At 39.5% G+C, this 19,527-nt stretch overlaps 1 protein-coding gene across 5 annotated transcripts in view; it reads left to right on the top strand.

Moving 5' to 3' along the window:
- Positions 1-5,659: 5,659 nt before the first annotated feature.
- The window catches only part of LOC146473776 (endothelin-converting enzyme 1-like), a 37,560-nt gene continuing 23,692 nt past the window's right edge, over positions 5,660-19,527 (top strand). Inside the window, exon 1 of one of the 5 annotated variants that reach the window (XM_085117802.1) lies at positions 5,660-6,006. In XM_085117802.1, the coding sequence (XP_084973928.1) occupies positions 5,799-6,006 (208 nt within the window). In that variant the 5' untranslated portion in view covers positions 5,660-5,798. Of the gene's footprint in view, positions 6,007-9,738; positions 10,117-12,631; positions 13,265-15,408; positions 15,578-18,706; positions 19,264-19,527 lie in introns of those variants that run through there. The other 4 variants (XM_085117801.1, XM_085117799.1, XM_085117803.1 and 1 more) reach the window with 4 other exon arrangements.

The raw sequence follows: 19,527 nt of genomic DNA, 5'->3' as shown, positions 1-19,527 counted from the left end.
TGATGTTACTACCGATATGTGCCGAAATGTATCAATATACGATCAGTTGGACCAATAAACGAATGTGTGAATTGAAAAAGAGACAGTCAATTCCAATGGGTGCTCACCGCCACCTGTTCAGTTTACACACATCTTGACCGATGACCTGCAAGTTGGTGTTTTTGTTTGTTCTTTCAATTTAACTTATGCGAGTGCTCAAACTGTTGAAAATGCACATGTAGAAGAATGCCGAGAAGTTTATCCTTTTGACCGAGTCAACAACAGGGGTAAGCTGTTTATCAGGTTTAACAGTTAATGCTACGTCAATATTGAATTTTGTCTCAAGCGATTCTCGCTGAGCCGAGTCACTCACGCTCCAACGCTTGAGACAGATTCATAATACAAAACCTGCGATCTATTTTTTGGTTCAATTTGTGCACCAGCTTTAGAAACGTAAGTAATTACTAAACAGATATATAAGATTGACGGCGTTTTCAGTCCGGCTTTTGTAGCATCAGCATCCAGAGCCTCTTTGAATACACACTCCACTAAAAGTCCTTTAAACTGGACTTCCTCTTTTGGAATCTCGTTATGTCATTAGCGCCTCCTTATCGTAACTGATAACAGGTACCGTTGATGTTCAGTGTTGATTGATCTCTTGTTGGTTCCTAATTATGATAGACATTTTTTTTTTATTGATATCAATGTCAATTTTAAACAATGAACTAAATCTTTAGATAGGTAAATTCATAGACTTGCCTCAAACCTTCTTCATCGCGAAAACACAGTTCGAGAAAGTCTAGAAAATATATTACTGTCTGACGAAAGAGCCAAGTGCATATACGATGGTGTTGAGAAATTAGCACTTGATCATTTTTGATCATTTAAACCGTCATTGCATTAAACTCGACGTTTGCAGTCATTAAATTGCTATGTGTTTTATGGGTCGAAAAATATTCTCGGCTGAGAAAAAAAATAGACGGTAAGAAAAGAAACAAAAGAGAAGGGAAAAAACCAATCAACAGACAAACAACTAAAAAGTGACCGTTGTTTTCCGATAAGTATCTGAACATGGTTTTGTCTTAACAATGTTCTCATTTCGCAAAGAACACCGCTGTTAAAAAATGTGTAGTCCTTTTTCGATTAACCTTTGCAATTTCCTTCGAAACTGCTTTGTGTATTAAAGTTCCTACGAAACCCAAGGCAATTCCCTCAGTTAGTAATCCTGGATTTCCACCAAGAAAAATCTTGTCATTTTTCCAGGAGATAGCCGTGAGGCGCACAAAAGTGGACGATACTCGCGGGCTGGCCCCGTTAGCGGAACGCAAACTCGTTCCCAGGGTCTCTCCTCTTCATGTGAAGCGGAGAAACCCTGGAAAACAGATTTTGAATTCTGTTGGGCTGCATGGGAAATTTCAGCCCGGTTGTTGAAGTTAAAAATGCGCAATTCTTTGCTTTTGCCTTCTCTTCCTTCCAAGAACGTTTGTTGAAATCATCCGGCCAGCTGTAAGGTAACCTCAGGGGCCTGTTTCTCGAAAATCCCTGTAAGCGTTTTTGGTCATAAATGTTCCTTAACAGAAGTCAATTTTAGTGTTAGCTTTGAATATTAAATTTTAAAATCGTATAATTCTATGAAAATATTTGCCAAGTACCATGTCTGTAATCACTGTGTTATCGGGGAAAAAACACGTAAAAATCTACTTATCGGGTCCAGCCCCAGGCTCGAACATAAGCATCATTCATATGAAGTTTTGTCATCTCTATTTGTATTTCTTGGCATTGAATTTGTTTTTCAGCGCCATAGTTATTGAGAGACTGGTTATGAAACATTTTCCATGACAACAATGTTGCTGCAATTTATGTCCAAAGAGCCGCGACCGTGCACAATCCTATGTTTAACGTTCACACTACAAATGAATATCTTAACGGGGACGTTTCTATTGGATAATTATTTGCTCCATTACATTTCAAAATTTATTGAGGTGTGCACAGTCAAGGCCAAAAGTGCTAACAAAAACATGTAACAAAGAAGTTCGTTAGGCTTCATAACCATTGCCTTTAATTAACTATGTCAGAGCCAAAAACAATGTTTTTATAGGTCATTTTTTACTCGCCCTGGTAACTCGTCCTGGTAACCCAGCTGTGGGCAAATTTCAGCCCGATCATCGAGGCTCAGGTCGCCTTCTCATATGAACACCGGCTTGCGTTTTTTTTTGTTGTTGTTGTTGTTGTTGTTGTTGTTTTGTTTTTGCAAACGAAACAGCGATGAGGCGAGATCTCGGAAATCTAACTAGCCACCGGCCGGTCTCATAAGAAGAGGTTCTCAGTGTAAAATCCTGTGATATTTTTTCTTTGTTTTCTTTGTCCCATCACGCAGTATTATTGTTCTACTAGAATTCAGTATACCTATTGTTTGGTTTGTTCTACCTTACTTAATAGTCGGTAGGTTTGCACACAGAAGAGGAGCTCGCTTAGGAATGTAGAGCGAGGAGACGGTTCTGTTGTGGTGCCTCAGGTCACACAGACTCAATAACAATGGGAACATAAGCTATGAAAAGCCTTGTGTATCGGAATACTTAAGCCCGGTTTACACTACAAAATACTTTTTACACGGCTTGAATGAAATTGGTTAAATTGGAACGGTTGACCCCCCTCCCGAAATGAAAGGGTTCTGTTCGGATAAAATTTATGGTGTAAACAATCTGTCCGTGCCAGATTTCATCCGTGCCGAGCCAAAATTTTTACCCGTGCTGGGATCTTCGGCGAGGTAGTCAGAGCATGGGTAAAAATGCTACGGGTGCCTAAAAATCAGCACCGCCGGCTTGGATAGAGTGGATAGTGTAAACGCTTTTTCGAGCCAAATCTGCGCCTTTATTCGTAAAGGCTAGCTAATTTCTGGCAGAAATTGCTAGATGGGGGAACGTAGTCCACAATAATGAAGTAATTACTCTGGCCAATCGCAACAGATGTAAACAACACAAAGAGCCAATCACTCTTCGAAGCAAATATAAGTAGCTGGCGCCAAGCGCGGGAAAACGCGTGCGGCGAAAACACGATTGGTTTTGGTTTGGATTCCCATTGGTTGAGAAAATGACACGAATTTTGTTAACCAATCACAGAGCGTAGTTAAAAACTAAAGCAAACGCGAAATTACTTTCGACATTCAATTGAAAACCGCTCTATCTTCATTGTCGCTAGATACATGGAAAATTCTTGTCTTCGCTTCCGTTTTCTAAGGAAAAGGGGTCCGGTCAGCGAAGTTTTGCCATTTTCAGTATCAATGGTTGAACAGTTAAACTTTGTGTTACCTTTTTCTCATGAAATACACGGCATCATCTCATCTTCGTCCGCCATCTTTGCTCTTGAAATGCGCATGCCTCGAAACCCAGGCCGACACAACGGCAAAATGAGTGTGCATGCCCCGCAGATTTGTGATTCGAGTGACACAACGGCAAAATGAGTGCGCATGCTCCACAGATTTTTGATTCGAGCGAGAGTTGATTACGAATGCTCCACTTCAATCGCCAAATTTACACCTGTTACCACAATATTTTTTTTGTTGAATAAGATATGTGATGGAGGAAGTTCGAAGGAACCTTTCCTGAAAGCGGCAGCCTTATCTATTTTGATTTGGGCTTATCCCCGCGTAATGAAAACAAACAATGGGAATTTTGAAAATGCCGCCATTTTGCCGCGTAAGATTGCTCACGCGTGACGAGCATGCCCACTCATTTTGCCGCTGTGCTGATTCGAGCAACACAGCGGCAAAATGAGTGCGCATGCTCCGGAGATTTGTGATTCAGGCGATCGCCAAATTCACACCTGTTACCACAATATCTTTTTTGTTGAATAAGATATGTGATAGAGGAATTTCGAAGGAACCTTTCCTAAAAGCGGTAACCTTATCTATTTTGATTTGAGCTTATCCCCGTGCTTTGGACAATTCGTTCTTGTTTTTTGCTGACATTGACATTTCTATATTTCTACTCTTTATTGTTGTATTTTTACGTGTTAGCCGCGCGCGCACTTCGCCTTGCACCGCGCGAGGACTGGACATTAATTAATTTAAGTCGCGCGTTCCGCGCGCAAGTTGGCGTGGAGAGTGGCGTAGACAGTTTTTGAGTTTTTTGCTTTTCGCCTAAAAAGACAGTGTTTTCTTGTTGTTGGAAAAACAGAATTTTGTGCTTTCAGTCTTGCCGGAAGAGATTTCCATTAAAAGCCAAGAAAGCAAAAAACACCCCGCGAAATGAAAAACAAATTATGGGAAAAGTGCCGCCATTTCGCCTTGTAAGATTGCTCACGCGTGACGAACATGCGCACTAAGTTTGCCGCTGTGTCACCCAGGCCAAAACATTTGGAACATGAAACAGAGACAGCAGAGAATATTTATACGAAGTGAATCAGCCATATTTTCACATAGGATCACTGTAATGACCTGTTATATCAAAGGAACAAAGTAAATTAACGTGTAAAAGCAAGCTAATAGAACGTTATATCTTGCTTTTACACCAAAAAATTTTGCACTGCATATTTTTGCACGCAGCAAAAACATATTGGTGTAGTGTAAACAACAACAACAACAACAACAAAATCACCTAAGCCGTGCCAAAAATTTCTGTAGTGTAAGACACAACCGACCACTAGCGTGTGTTTCTCAAAATTACCGGAAACATTTGAGGCCAGAATTAAGCAGCAGAAGTTTCACAGGAACAAGCAGGCTGGTGGAGGGGCTTATATCCCAGCGTCTCTAAAAATTACAGGGCCTCGGCAGCACATGGCATTCGTACTCGGGCGACTTCGAGCAACCCTACACGAGTGTGAAAATGGGGATGAAATGTCAATTGATATGTTTAAAGAATGACCGTAATTTCAAAATGCTGTAACAGGAAGCGAAAATAAATTCATTTTATCGTTGAGTCAATCTTTTCTTGTTTTCTTGTCTAAATGCCGCGTTGCAATATGGCTTCCCTTCTTCCCTAAAAAAATTTCACTCGTTTTTAGTCCTTCTCGGCCAATATGGTATGTTTTGGTTTTGGCTCGACCAATCACGTCACACGATTTTATATAGACAGTTTTGGCTATTTCCCGGACTGTTTACGTCAGTACAACGTTCACTTTTTAATCATATCAGTTTGTATTTACAAATATATTATCTTTACCGGTTATTTGTCACGTATATTAATTTCCTTTTCCAGTTGGGCGCCTCGTGTCCCCTTCGTGTGGGATCGCTTTTTATATTTTCCCCAATTTAAAGTTTCTAAATCTATTTAGAATTTTGAAAGCTAAAGCGTGGACAAATATATAAGTTACAAGGCACGAACGAAAACCACTTTTGAACGAAAACCACTTCAAGTCGGTAGAAAATGGCATTAAAAATACTTGTTCGGCACGAAAACCCTTACGGAGTTTTGAGAAAAACACGCCAGAAACTGCGAAAATGGGAGCGCGCGCTGAACATTCTTCAAAGACAGCCAAAGACCTGCTATCGCGCGCCGGAGAGTCTTTCAGCATTGTGTATCCCTTACATGTACTGTTACTCTTTAACTTGTGGGATTTTTGTTGAGAGAGTTCGTAGTTTGAATCAGCTCAAGAGCCAAAGGTTAATGAGCTCGTGAAAGAATTCGAGTTGACTTCTAGAACATCACACGCAATCCTTTTCATTGTGACGTTACTACGTAATCAAATGCTTCAGAATGCGCAAAGCATTTGTGTGAGCTTTCCGTTCCGCTTTTAAGATTAGGAAGGCGCTTCCTTAAATGAAAACTTCTCTTATCCTCTGTTGTTGTAGTCTTCAGCGCAGAAAGTGACATTTAAGCGCGATGGATTTGCTGTCTTCAAGGAGGAAAATCTCGTGCTCATTGCTACTTGTGTTGGCTACACTTCTCATTGCTTCAACATCGGCAAGACATGTGAAAAAAGAAGGTCAAGTGAAGGAGAAACATAGGCCACGTGATATGACGAAACCTCACAAAGTAGAGTGCAGGGATCAGCGCCGAACTTATGAGAAACAAGCTGAGTTAGCTGAAGGTAAGCCATTGGTATCTCGCGCAAATTTTCTAGTTTAAAATGAGGCGGTACGAGGTATGTTGCTGGCTCATTGAACAGGCCGAGTATCTGTCAACGCCAGGTGGGATACCGAGCTTTGAGTACCCTTCCTGATTCCAATCAAAATGTATTTTTGTTTAAGGTGGTATTTTTCTTTATCTCTTAATCCTTAAGGCCCAATATATCAACATGGATTTTCTCCTGAACTGTCCCCATATATTTCTTAACACACCAGTTGGGAGAATTTGTTTTGTTAAACACCAAAGCACTTAATCTCACTCCGGAATTTCTCGAACTTAGCTGACAGAGGTTTAAATTTTTTCACGAAGTAAAGAAAAAGAAGAAGGAGCAACAAAAATAACTACAGCCGATAACATAACAGGAAGCCTACTTCGTTTTCCTAAGCGTGCAATTGTAAACGCATCCGTTATAATTGTCGTATCTATTTTCGCCGTGTTGAAATTAATACTACTCTCCTGAAAGTTCGCCGGCAAACGTTTTTCGGTAGACGTATTTAGTTCAAGCTCATACCAGTGGTCATTAATGTATATTCTATTCACGGGCAAGCACCAGAAAAAGACGAAAGTTACTTGAGAGGGAAATGAAATAAATACGACAGAGGGCAAGAAAACATAACCTCTTGTTGTCGAGGGCTTATCTGATCATGAAGATTACCAGGACGTCTTCAGGAATAAAATTAAAACCCTCTTCATGCGGAAGTACTTTCCAAAGGATAATCTAATTTAGAAAGCCACAGGTTAAAATAATCTGTTCGTTAAGTTTACGTGAGTTTCTGGCAAAACTGAACAGCCAAAAAGCACATGCGTTGCGTGATGGCCTTGAGGACCTCAATCTATACGATGATATATTCAAACCAAAACTCGATTTTGTCGTTACCACCTCTTGGTACTCTGGCAAAACCAGGTCAGCTCGCGCGCGACTTCTTTACGACGACTTCGAGCTGAGCTTGTCCCGGACAAAACTTGATCCATCCGGCGATGACATCTTTAAACAGCAATACACCGGAACTAACTACTTTTCCAAAGAGCAGCACCGTTTGATCCTGACACATGTTAACCTTGGAAAGGACAAGAATTCCAAGTTCACAGGACGTCAATTACGTACGCGTCAATGGACACTTTTCGCGCTGTAAACTAATAGACCCTTCCACGGTTTCTTTTAACTTTTGATAAGGACAAGTTAACGAGGAAAGAGCGCCTTAGGATTGCTGTTTAGAACTAGTAAACTTGCATGTCTAGTATGAAAGTGATGTGTCAGAAGCGAGCGAAGATATAGCTCTGTAAAGTCGCGAAATTTTACAGATGTACAGCTCTCAGTTCTCCTATGTCGCTCTTTCAGGTGGTTTGAGGTGTTACCGGAGTTGCATAGCCGACATAATTCGTATTACACAGGTCACACTGAAAATGCTATACAAACTTTTGTTGGTTTATGATACGGGGCTACGTACTCTTCCTTCGGTTTGATAAATATATGTTCTGCTATTAATTCGACTTGTGTGTGCATGTGTCAGTCGGAGCGCATATCTGGTCCAACTTTCAGGGGCACCCACCGGAATATTTCGGTAAAATATTTGTTGGAATAGAAGGTCCCCTAAAAATTTCGAAAGCTTCCGCCTAGCGATCGCCTAGACTTTTCAAGGTTTTCTCGAAAACCATCAAGTTTCCCTGAAATTTTCGGAAATGATGTACTCACGTTTTATAACTCACATAATTTTGGGATGGTGTTTTCGTCCGCTAAAAATTTTGTCCGTTGTAACTATTCTAAAAGCTGCTGAAATTTTCGGTGAGGAATAGAGGTGCACGATTTACATTGTTTACGTCTGACAGAGGGTATAACTTTATCTCCTAACGTTTTTGGATAAATAGGTTATACACCTATCATGTTCGGATGAGCATTTTTATTCCCTAAGATTTTCGCTTAATTTTCGTAGTCAAAGGTATAGCGAAAAACGTCCCCTAAAATTTTCTAACGAAACTATGGCTACTACGTGTCCTCGAACTTTCGTCAAGACCCATCAGGATAGCTAAAACTTTCGGATGAGACAAAAAAGCCCCCTCAAACTTTCGACATGACCAAAGTTCCCCTAAGATATCCAAAAAGATAAATATTTTTTTAGGGTAGCTCCGAATTAACCAAACAAGTATCTAAAGCATACAGAAGTCTATTTTAGGCACTTCTGACGTATTTAGGAAGATTTGGTTGCTAAGGTCCCAAGTTATCTGTGTACAGAATTTGCCAAACTTTCAGAACTTTGATCGATCATTGAATGGTATCAACATTCATGTTATGGGCATTCCATTCTCACCACATCACTTGTCATTTCGGCTCATGAGCCCTTGGCGATTTTTACAGCACTACTAAGTTTCACGGATTGTTGACTGCGCAAGTTAGTCTCTCTGGGCATGATACGCTCTGTTGACCTCAGGACAGGAAGGTCGAAACGTCGTTCTCTTTCAATATCGCTTATTTTCATTGCAATCTCTTATTGCCAACCTTGTCTGTATTAATTTATTGCAAGTGTTATGCTTTCCAGTGTTTTATTAGCTGGTTATTGGTCTACCTTTCCTGTGACAGAGTTTCTTAGTTCAGTCATGTGCACTGGCCATGGGTCACTGATTACATGTATTCAGGCTTTGATTTCGAAATGCGACTGTCAAGAACTCTATTTTTTTTAACTGGGCAGTCTTTGTTTCCAATATCCGCAACGTAGACATCAACGACAACGAAAAAATTCATAGCTAAACATTCAACTTCAGGCTTATTTAATTCACGTTGCGATTATTTTGGCCCAACCTGCACGGTGCGTGATTATCAATGAACTGCGGAAGGGCGTGATCCAGGTACGTAAAGAAAAGAAGAAGCTGAGAGGAAGAAATATTCACCATCCGACTAATTTGATATTTTCCTCGTACATTATCCGTGCAAAAAGATGACCATGACCAGGAGGGCCCCTGCCCTGACTCACAGTCATTTTACTGCCCCAAACTTCCAAGGCAATCGTGACGAGTCATTGTTTTGATAGTTGCAAGTTGCAGAAAAGATCCATTATACCTCGCAACGTTGCAAAAAGTAGAAGACTCGGCTACCTTTGTTTTAGATGTCGGGACTGGCTCGCAACGGAAAAATGTACCTTACGAGACATGCAAACGGGGGAGGGAGGGGGGGGGGAGACGAGGAGAGGGGTGGGGACAGGGGGTGGGTGGTACACGTACGATTTCGTCCGCACGGAGTGGACCTGGTCTCGCAGCACTTGGTGTTGCCATTGCACTTTGCAGGAAAAATTGTTGCATTTTACGGCACCTTAAGGAGTAAGCATGGGATTTACTTTGCTTTAGAGCAATATGCAGGATGTCTGAACCTAGTTTAATAGCTTCAGCTCCCACGAGTCTCCTTTGACTTAGTGTTGCATTTAAGCCGAGAAGGTCATCGGGTTCGAGTCCTGCTGGGAGTACTCGGATTTTCTTTTCCGAGTTCGCCTGTGTCACTGACTGAAAATCTACGTCTATCTTATTGTCCTCCTGTATGTGTATGCCACAGTGCACTCGTATCGACATGCCGTAAATTAGGGACCAGCGAGAGAGTGTGTTCTTACACCTCGCGTGACCCAGGGGGTGGATGTAAGGAAACATTGAAGATGTAGCGTGAGCTTTGAAGTGTGACACTTGTCATTTAGTTCTCGTGTTTCAAAGGCCGCTCCTGGTACAATTGCCCCGCTCTTCAAGTCTGCACTCTTGTTTGACTTTCATGCAGCAAAATTAGTGATAGACAGTAATCTCGAAATGTCGTCCGCGAAATACGTCAAAAAATTGGACGCTGGTGAAGCCTTCCACATCGACCAAGACGTGGACAGGAAAGTGTCTTTTGCAAGGAAACACTCGCGAAGAGAGAAGCTCCTCTTTGCAGCTTTGGTGATATTTATCGCTGTTGCAGTCGCATTTATTGTTCTTTACGTTAAGCAAATTTCAACTGAGAACAAAGTGGATGCTGGTGGAAAAGAAATTCAGACCAAACCTTCGAGCAAACCTTCGAGCAAAAGTTGTCTGTCGCCTGACTGCGTACTAATTTCGTCAGGTAAGTGAGTCAATTCAAATCGTTTGCGATACCTATTGCTCAAACTCATTAATATTAAATGCTTCAAGAGAAAACAAAGAAAATCACTACTGTGACGGCGGTTTGGATATGTGTTCTTAATTACCATAAAATTTTGCAAGCTTTAGCCTTGAATTTCTCCAAGAATTATTGATCGTTTTGAGAGCCAAACACCTCGAAGTCGTTTAAAAAAACTCGATTTTTCAACCTACTTTTCAGTGTTTGGATATCTGATGAAACACACCTTCTCGTGTTTAACAAAAAAGACGGCCGATCGCCGGTTACGTGAATGGTGACGCTTGAAGACGTTATCCGTAGACTCGAAAGTTAGACCCAGGGTTAACCTAAGCAAAGTGCAGTCTCAGTTTGAAAGAGATTTGTCAGACCTGTAGAAGTTTATCTCACGCATTTTCTGTGATAAGCAAAATTCCGCAGATGTGCATTCGAGGACAATTTCTTGATTCTCGATTTTGGGGCCTTTTTTTGGCTTTACGTCTTTCCGTGACGTACGAGTCGTGATACAAAACAAATACATGATGCGGTTGTGTTAATTGATCAAGTTATCTCTGTCAAGTTTGATGGCGTAAGAGCTTAAATCTGGAGAAACTATCCAAGAAAACGAACTCCTTTTTATCAAAACGCTTAGAAACGATTGAACTACCGCGCCCGACTATGGCCAGTTAGACATCTAATAGGCCTTATCGCGGTTTTCGACGCCATGTTGACGAGTAGGCAAACACGTCTTGAAGTAACCGTGTTTATATGGAAATCCGATGTCAAATAATTCTCATAAAACATCGCTTCTGAAAAATTCATGAATTGGAAAGTTTAGGCACTATGCAAAGGATTTTACAGAAAATAACTGAGGAATTTAGCTGTGCTAGAAAGCATCTAGTTGAGTTTTGATATTTCCATACATTTGTCTGTATAGCGAACCAGCCGTGAACTGCTACTAAAATTGTAAAATTAAAGAGTTCGCGGGAAAAAAAAATACAGGGAAATGTATGCAAAGTTCAAAACAAGACTGGACGCTTTCTGGCACAGCTACATCCAAACAATATTTTTTTTAAATATCCTTTTGCTAGTGCCAAAAGTTTCCAATTCATGAATTTTTCAGGAGCGATGTTTTATGAAAATTATTTGACATCGGATTTTCATACTCTGCCTACTCGTCAAAATAGCGTCGAAAACCGTGCCTGAAGGCCTATTACTGATCTTTTGCACTGATGCGCTCATACAGTTTCGTGACTGTGTTTCCTTTGGGGCTAGTCAGATGGAAACCTTGTGTCCGAGCTCTAAAGAAAAATCTAATCTGTGCGCTTTAATTTGTGTCTATTTTTTCAAATAATAAAAAAAAAGGTAAACGGAGGGAGGCAGCTTGAAATCCGGAGGACCCGGGCCCACTCTGACCGCTAGCTGGAGCCGTTTCTTCAACTCTTCGGTCTTCGGACGCGCTTGTAAATACTTTAGCCAGCTGGTCTGCTTCCTGCCAGTTGGGATTTTTAACCAAGTTATTTTCAATTTAAATTATTTCTTTGTGAAGTTTAATGCCCGGCCCCATTAGCACTTGTGCTATAAACACTTCCGAGGGTAAATAAAGGTTGTTTATTCTATTTATTTATTAAACGTGGTCTTGAGCAAGTTTAGACATTTACATTTTTAGTAGCCGGTTATAACTGACGTTTCTTTGTGTGGTTTGTTTGATGTGTACACATTCAGCTGGCTCGTTCAACACGTTTTTAAGAGGATTAAAATCCTCTTCGCCCCCGTGTGGACGACTCATTAGTACTTGATCAAACATGCAAGTCATGGGAATAGTGTTCTTTTATTCATGGGCATAAAAGAAAAGATTAAATGATAACTTGGCCAAATGTTCGGTTTAAGAACATCAAATTTCCGCGGGGCAACTATCAGCCCATAGTCCCTAGACACGCTTTAATGTTTAAATAGGAACCAAGATCTCAATTGGCAAATGCATGCCAACGACCTTTAATTTTCCATCAAATCATCGAGAATTCAACGATGGAGTGATTTTTAGGGGAGACAAATTCCGCACAAATTCTCGTTTGCAATTATGATAGACGCACGAATCGCAAACATCTTCCACGCAATCAAGTGTCATGTCAATATTATTGACTAAAGTTGGCATATTAAGGGCAGCCGATTCAATGACAAATCTAACTGTGTTTTATTTATCAATTATTCGTCTACACTGAAGTAAATAATGGTCCTAGTATATGCCCAGCCAGTGTATATCCAGCCGCAATAAGTCACTTTATTTCTGATAAATTGGCGAAGAAAATCGGCAAGACAATGTCAAGAAGTGAATCGGCAAATGCTTTCCGGCCGTAGTTTGGATAACCAATCAGGGCGCGTGAAAAACAGTGGCTACACTTAATTGATATATCTATTGGCATTGATTATATCGCTTTTTTACAGAGAATTTCTCGCAAAAACAGAAATAATTGAGAAATTCACTCGGAGGTCACTAACCAGGCAATCAGGATGGAACTAATTAAACCATGTCGGCAAGGTGTTCCTTTGTGCAAGGTCGAAAAAACTTTTTAATTACTTCGTTTGTGTATTTGAAAACAGTGCAGCTTCTTTTTGATTTGATTGCTTCATGCAAAAGAAAAAATTGTGAATGCAGACAAACTTTAGTGTTTTATAAGCGTTGTCTTGCTTTCAAATTTCCCTTCGATGCATAACAATTATATATACAGTGACAGAAAAATACAAAGTTAGCCGGCGAAGATGTCGAATCGTCAGGTCGAATATTGCAGAGCAGAAAACGGGATAGATTTGGCCGATACCAATATCGGAGAAGAAACTATCTCTTATCGTCGACAGAGAAATGGAATGTCGAAAACGGAAAAGCTTCTCCTCGCTTGCGTCGTGGTGCTAATTTTTCTTTGTGCAATTTTCGCGGGATTATACATTTCTGAGAGACAGCATAGAAGAATGAAGAAGGAAGTCAGTGCCTCTGATCATGACGGAGAAGAAGATGGAAAATGCGAAGGTCCAGACGAAAAAGTAAACAAGCGAAACCAAACCATGGAAACATGCGGATCGGATCGTACCAATACCACTCAGTGTACAAATGATTCGGTTTTGCAACAAGCTGCGCAAGGTAGGGTTGTCCTGGATAAATTCTAAGCCCTGTTTTAATTCAGATTGATAACAGAATTAGCTGCATCGCACAATAACATCGTACAATATTATCTGCGTGGCTTTAACTGGTTAACTATTTAACATGAAATTTCCGATACAGAATACATTATATTTTGAATATCCCTGACGGAAAATCAGCCAACTTTATAATGTATAGAACTAATTTGGAACTAAAAAATAACTCTGAATAGTAGATTAGTACACGGAAGGAGACTGGCTTTGGGATTGGAAGCACAAGAAGTCGAAATTTTAAATAAAATGGCAAAAGTTTGTTTAATTTTTTCCTAGGCAATAAGCTATTAAAGTTTAATAAGTCGATTTAACCAGTTCGTGGTTACTAATATTGAACGCAGCGCCATACCCTGATTTCATTTCAATTTTTCCATTGACTATTTGCAAATTAATACAAAGTGCATTCATATTATGCCAACAAGAGAAAAGAAACCAAGCAGTTAGGACATTTGAGCAACATGTTGTTTATAATCAGTATAAGAATAAGAAGGCGGGGTATAATATAGAAATTTGCATAGCATTTTATAACAGGGTGTTAAAAGCTTCCGAGGGAAACAATTCGGTAATGCGCGACCTTTTATCTTTCCATTTTTCATCTTTTATATTCTCGGGAGTTGTTCGCCAACACCTCAAAAGAGCTGTTGCTTGAACTTAAAAGCCGAACGAAGTCAGCAGCTGCATGTTTTCATATTTGCCATGTACGTGAATGTCAGTTTCACTGAAGTGAATATGTAAGGTAACCAAAACTGAAATGTTGAAAGCCGGAACGCACGACTGATTACGTTCGACAAGATTTCATGTCAGGGAACCAATCTCTTTCACACATCCAGCCTTTTAGTGCCGAATCTAGTTAAAAAATTGCCGAGTTCAAGATTGTAAATACATCAGTGCTGGCGATTGGGAAAAAAACTATAAGCGCGACCAGCCATTCATTATACCATCACTAGATTTGTACAGTCAGTTCGATCTGGGAAAAAATAGGCATGATGTTATTACTCTATCATGAAAAGTAGAATAGCATTAAAAAATTATACGAAAATTCGGAAGGCCGACATGTCCACAAAACGAAGGTCATTTACAGATAAGTTAGTTTCTTAAGTTTCTTTTGATGCTCATACCGGTGTTCTTTTTAAAGAACAGGAGATTTTAAAATTCTCTGACATTTATTTATACCAAATAGGTAAATTTATGTATCTTTTTAAAAGAAGCTTACTTCCAAATTATTTTCGTGATATGTTTACTCTTGCAAGCCAAATACATTCTTATAAAACAAGAAATTCCAACCTTTTCTATATACCTTATTGTCGAACTAATTTTCGAAAATTCTCAATTCGGTTTCAAGGTCCTACGTTTTTCAACTCGCTAAGTCGTGAAATTCAAAACAGTGAAAGTATCAGTTTGTTTGGAAAAAGACTTAAAAATTCCTTCTTTCTAAGTTAAATTGACTCTTTGTTGAGCTACACACCTTTTCTTTACCTTTTCTTTTTTTTTTTCTTTCTTTCTTTTTCTCTTCTTTTAAAAAAAAATAATAATAATTGGAATTTTCAATCAGTACCCTTAACTTCTATGGTTTATCCTATAGTTCTAGGAAGCCTATAGTTAATAAGCCCCCGGCTTCTATATAGGCTTCCTAGCCTTTAACCCTTTTAATATTGTCAATAGTTAAGTATGAACATTGTAATGGTAAGAATATTGTGTGTCGTCTATAATGTATTTATGTTGTATTTTTTTGGTTAATGGCAAAATAAACGAATTGAATTGAATTGAATTGAATTGAAAAGAGGAGTAAACCATAAACGAGCGTAAATGAACACAAGAAACGAGCATAAATCGATAAGCACAAAAACATGAACAACGTGATCTACTATAGCAAACCACGTTTTCAAATGCAATTCGACTCTGAATTTTAAAACAAAAAAAGTTAAATTTTCCCGCCATGAAAGGGTGTGAGCTCTTCAATGATCAGTTATACAGTGTTCGAAGATTTCAAGCAATCGGAGGACGAATATAAAAAAATTAACTCTAACTCTAAGTCAGTAGCGGGCAACCTTTGACTGATAAAAGGCCTGGTGACTAAAAGGAACGGTTACCCAGTTTGAGCACAACATGGCCGATCAAACGTCTCTACCGACAGAAGACGTCAAAATTTCAGGAGAAAAAAAACCCTCGAGAAAGTTCATGTGTACTGTAAGATTTGTCTTCCACGGAAGGAAAACCGCGATGAACAACATCAAAACTCCGACGAGTTCTGGAGAAGAAGGTATTTGATAACTGCCCGCATAACTGATGGTTCTGCTGTTTCCAGCGTATCGCCATACTGTTCATAGTATTACTTTCAGGCTCAAAACCAAAAGATGATAAATTTTTCCAGCGAAAAATGGAAGGATTTAACTTAATGTTTGAGAGCTTTTTAATGCTATTTTACAGTAATAAGTGCACGAAGCAAATCTGTAATGTCAGCGCACCTGTGCTACACCGGAAGGAACGTGCTGTGTATTGTGGCCCTTGTTAGAGTTTTGCCATAATTCCATGCGATTTTGCAATAGTTTTGAGATGAAAGTCCCAATATTATATAGCTCTTTCAATTAACGTTGACAGATTTTAAAGCCTGTAGTTGAGCTAACGCTAACCAAAAAGTAGTATAGGTATCTGTAAATCTTTTGTAATTTAGCGTTAATTTCACGTTTTTCAACTCCACGGGATGGGACAGATTACCATGTAAACAATTCCTTCTGTGATTTGTTTTCTGTAGGGTTGAGTTGGTAAATCTGTGAAAAAATTACCCGCATCACTTTGCGGTCGTGTCGCGTAGGCTTTCCGACATTTAATGACGTTGTCGGAAGTATCCACCTTGGCAAGTCTTGAAAATCGGATATTTCGGTGAATCCTCTGTACGTTTTTTTTCAAGGAGTTAAGGATACGTGGGCCATTTATCCAGATATTTGTCACTGATGATACGATATGTTCGAGATCGACGTCAAACCTCGAAGCAATTAGGATTTGGTAGTGACCTAAGTCACTTCTCTTCATTCGATTGAGATCAGTGAAATGTTGTTACTTTGAGGTACCCACTCGCAGTGACTCGTCACGCGACTTACTATCAAAAATGGAAATTTCCTGGCGCCTCGTGAGTGTTGCAGTTATAGTTAACGATAAAAGTAAGCGATTTTCTATTTGTCAACAACGAGTTAAAACTGTCATTGGTATGGAGGAAGTGATAAATTATATAGGTTAAAACAGTACACATACCCACGTCAAGCAGGTTTGCAAATTGACTTCGCTACGTACGTCATTACTTAACCTCATGTTTGTTTGTTTTAGATGCGAAATTTGTTATAATCTAAAAAAAAGAGCAAGGCTGAGTTCACGGTCAGGGAAGTATGTTTTCCAATATTTGCAAACACAGTTAATTACTGGTTTTCACTGAACAGTCTTTTACGGCCACGATCCTTGTTATCTATACCTCAACGGAGCGCCGATCCAAAATAGAAGATGGGAATCGAATTGTCATCCTGGAGACAACGCATTGGAGTTTTCGTGTGTTTTCCCAGACTGTGACCGACCCGGGCAAGACTTAACCTCAACACTAATAATTTCTTTGCGCCGCCCAGCCTATGTAACTTTAGCCTATGTTTTTCAGGTATCTATTGTAACTGTTTTAAATTGTAACGTCTCTTGCCAAAGGGTCAGTCTCAAACATACCCTGAAGAAGGAAGGCCGTGCCTTTCGAAATATTTGAAAACATAGTTCCCTGACCGTGAAATTAGCCTTGCTCTTTTTTTTTTTTTTAGATTATTTCAAGTTTTACAATTTTTTTGCTGATTAGATCCTTCACTACAAGATCCGGTACTTTTATTTTGTCGCGGTGGCCCTAGCAAACACAGTTAATTACTGCTTTTTATTAAATACAACCCGGATGCAATATTTCAAAGGAACGTTTTTTGATCCGAAACTGTCCTCAACTATACAGAATGCTTCATAGGTCTGCGCTCTAGGTTTGAGTTAACCGTTTCACTTCCAGGAGTGATCAATATGTAAATTCTCCTTCATTATCAATGCATTGTCACCAGTTGATGAAATAAAGAAAATCGTCAATTTGTTGTTCAATGATGTAACACCAAATTCTGTGAACTAAATAAAAAGAAATGTATGGCAGTCGGTCAGGAGAATTGACATTCAGATCATAGGGGTGAAAGGGTAAATAGTTTTTAGATGCACGGGTTGCTCGAGTAGCAACCGCAACTATATATACCACAATTAGAAGGTCGACGTTTCTAATTTCGTCTCGACGTTTCCAATTTCGTAAATTGCGTCAGACAATATGGATCGATCGTCACTGCTCACCTCCCAGGGAGGTTTTCCTAACTAAGATGGGCAAATAAAACTTTCCCGAGTAAATCACATTTAACTTTCGTTGCTGAACGTTCCGGAATACAAGTACAGGACTACAGCTGGCGGATGACACCAATGGCTGCGGTTGCATTAAAAAGCTGATTTTGATGCATAATGGCCTGTCTATTCAGAAGAACAGAATTTGAGGTAACTGCCAGTGTGAACTCTCTAATGCAATCAAGGCCACTTCTTTCAATACAAAGAAAATAAAGAGTACTTAAAGCCCAAATTTCTCATGGAAGGCGTTGTGAGAATTTATTGATGTACATGTTGTGAATTAAATTTTTTGTTTAACAATCTTCCAACAGTTTAATTTTTATTTTTGTTTGTGCAGTATTCGATACCATAATCTGAGACAAAGGGAATTAAAAATTAACTTCAACTAATTAGAAAATGTTTCGAAAGCATAAAACAATTTTGAACCGCAGCATATACGTACAATTGAGGCTTTGTGTGCGAAAAATAGAAAACTTACTCGACAAAGGTATATGCTAAATGTATCAGATTGTTGAACAGGAAATTCCATCTCTTGCAATTGCATGTTTGCTTTTTGATCTCCTGTGGCGTAGTGACGTTTTTGTAGTCACGAATTTAATCGATTTTCGTCTGTGTGGCCAATAAATATGCTTAATATATCAGAATATATTTAGCGCTTGTCGGCCTTCTCAGCCGTCTTCTAAATTTTAGAATTCACAGGATCTAATTCTTATCCCAAGGACTAATTTCCTTTGTATTAAATCGCTACCCTCGTAAAGAGATTTTATTCTGGGACAGATGATTTGAGAATGTTTATCAAAAAGATGGATAACGAGAATACCATAGGCCGGCTGCAAAGCTATGACAGGTGCACATTTAAATTAGCTTTGCTTGGAGTACCCTAGTGATGGCGTTTGACCCATCCATTTGTAATTTAGAATGTAGGGGAATATATGGGAAGTCTGAAAGCCCCTAATAGTGGTGAGTTCAGTATCAACTGAAGAGCAATTAAATATTAACTTATTTCCGTCGTTTTGCTTCGTCGTTCGTTTGGCTCAAAAAACCGTGAACTTTAAGCTTTGAAGGGTTTTGCCTTCCGCCTGTTTTGAATTTAAATACTAATATTCCTGGCAATATTTCACCGATAATAGGAACCTTCCAACACCCTTTATATTCGAAACTAAAATCGGTCAACCGTTTGTGTGGGCGTCCTGTGTGTAACGACAGTTTGTTCACTGGCCGCGCCGTTCAAAGTTATGTATCGGCCAACGGATGATCATCATGATCTCCTTAACTCGAACTACCTTCACAAGCAGCCAGGTGACGAATCGCCAATTATTGTACGAGTGGCTCACAGGTCAACATCTTTCGAGGACCTCGAAATTCAACCAACGAGTGAAAAGCCGATGCCGCATTCTTCTTCGTCTGCGTTGTCAAAGCGCGAGAAATTACTGATCGCGGGAATCGTTTTGCTCACCGTTTTGTTGATAATTTTCATCGTGTTGTTCGCAAAAGCGGGAAAGGAAAAACGCCGGGAAGAACCCAAGCCATCAAAAGTGTCGATCATTTTAGCTGCTGGTAAGTTCATTGGTATATGAATTTTCATTCAGTTCTCTGTTTAGTAGTCTGATTGTACAGGGATATTTTAGAGATATACATTCTTGCTGCATTCGAGGGCTTACTCCTGTCCTAAATTTTACGCGCTTTTGTCTTGGTCAATTTTGCTCCATACCTCAATACATCCGGTTTACAACGTCTGTACGTCTGCGAAGTTGAACACAAACTTTGATCGACTGAACGATTTACATGAGTACTGCATGTTTACAAAGTGAGGTGTCAGTA

The sequence above is a fragment of the Pavona decussata genome, unplaced genomic scaffold (assembly GCF_977016875.1).
Source record: "Pavona decussata unplaced genomic scaffold, jaPavDecu1.1 SCAFFOLD_92, whole genome shotgun sequence".
NCBI classification, from domain to species: domain Eukaryota; kingdom Metazoa; phylum Cnidaria; class Anthozoa; order Scleractinia; family Agariciidae; genus Pavona; species Pavona decussata.
The sequence above is the reverse complement of the archived record's forward strand: the minus strand, read 5'-3'. Positions and strand labels throughout refer to the sequence as shown.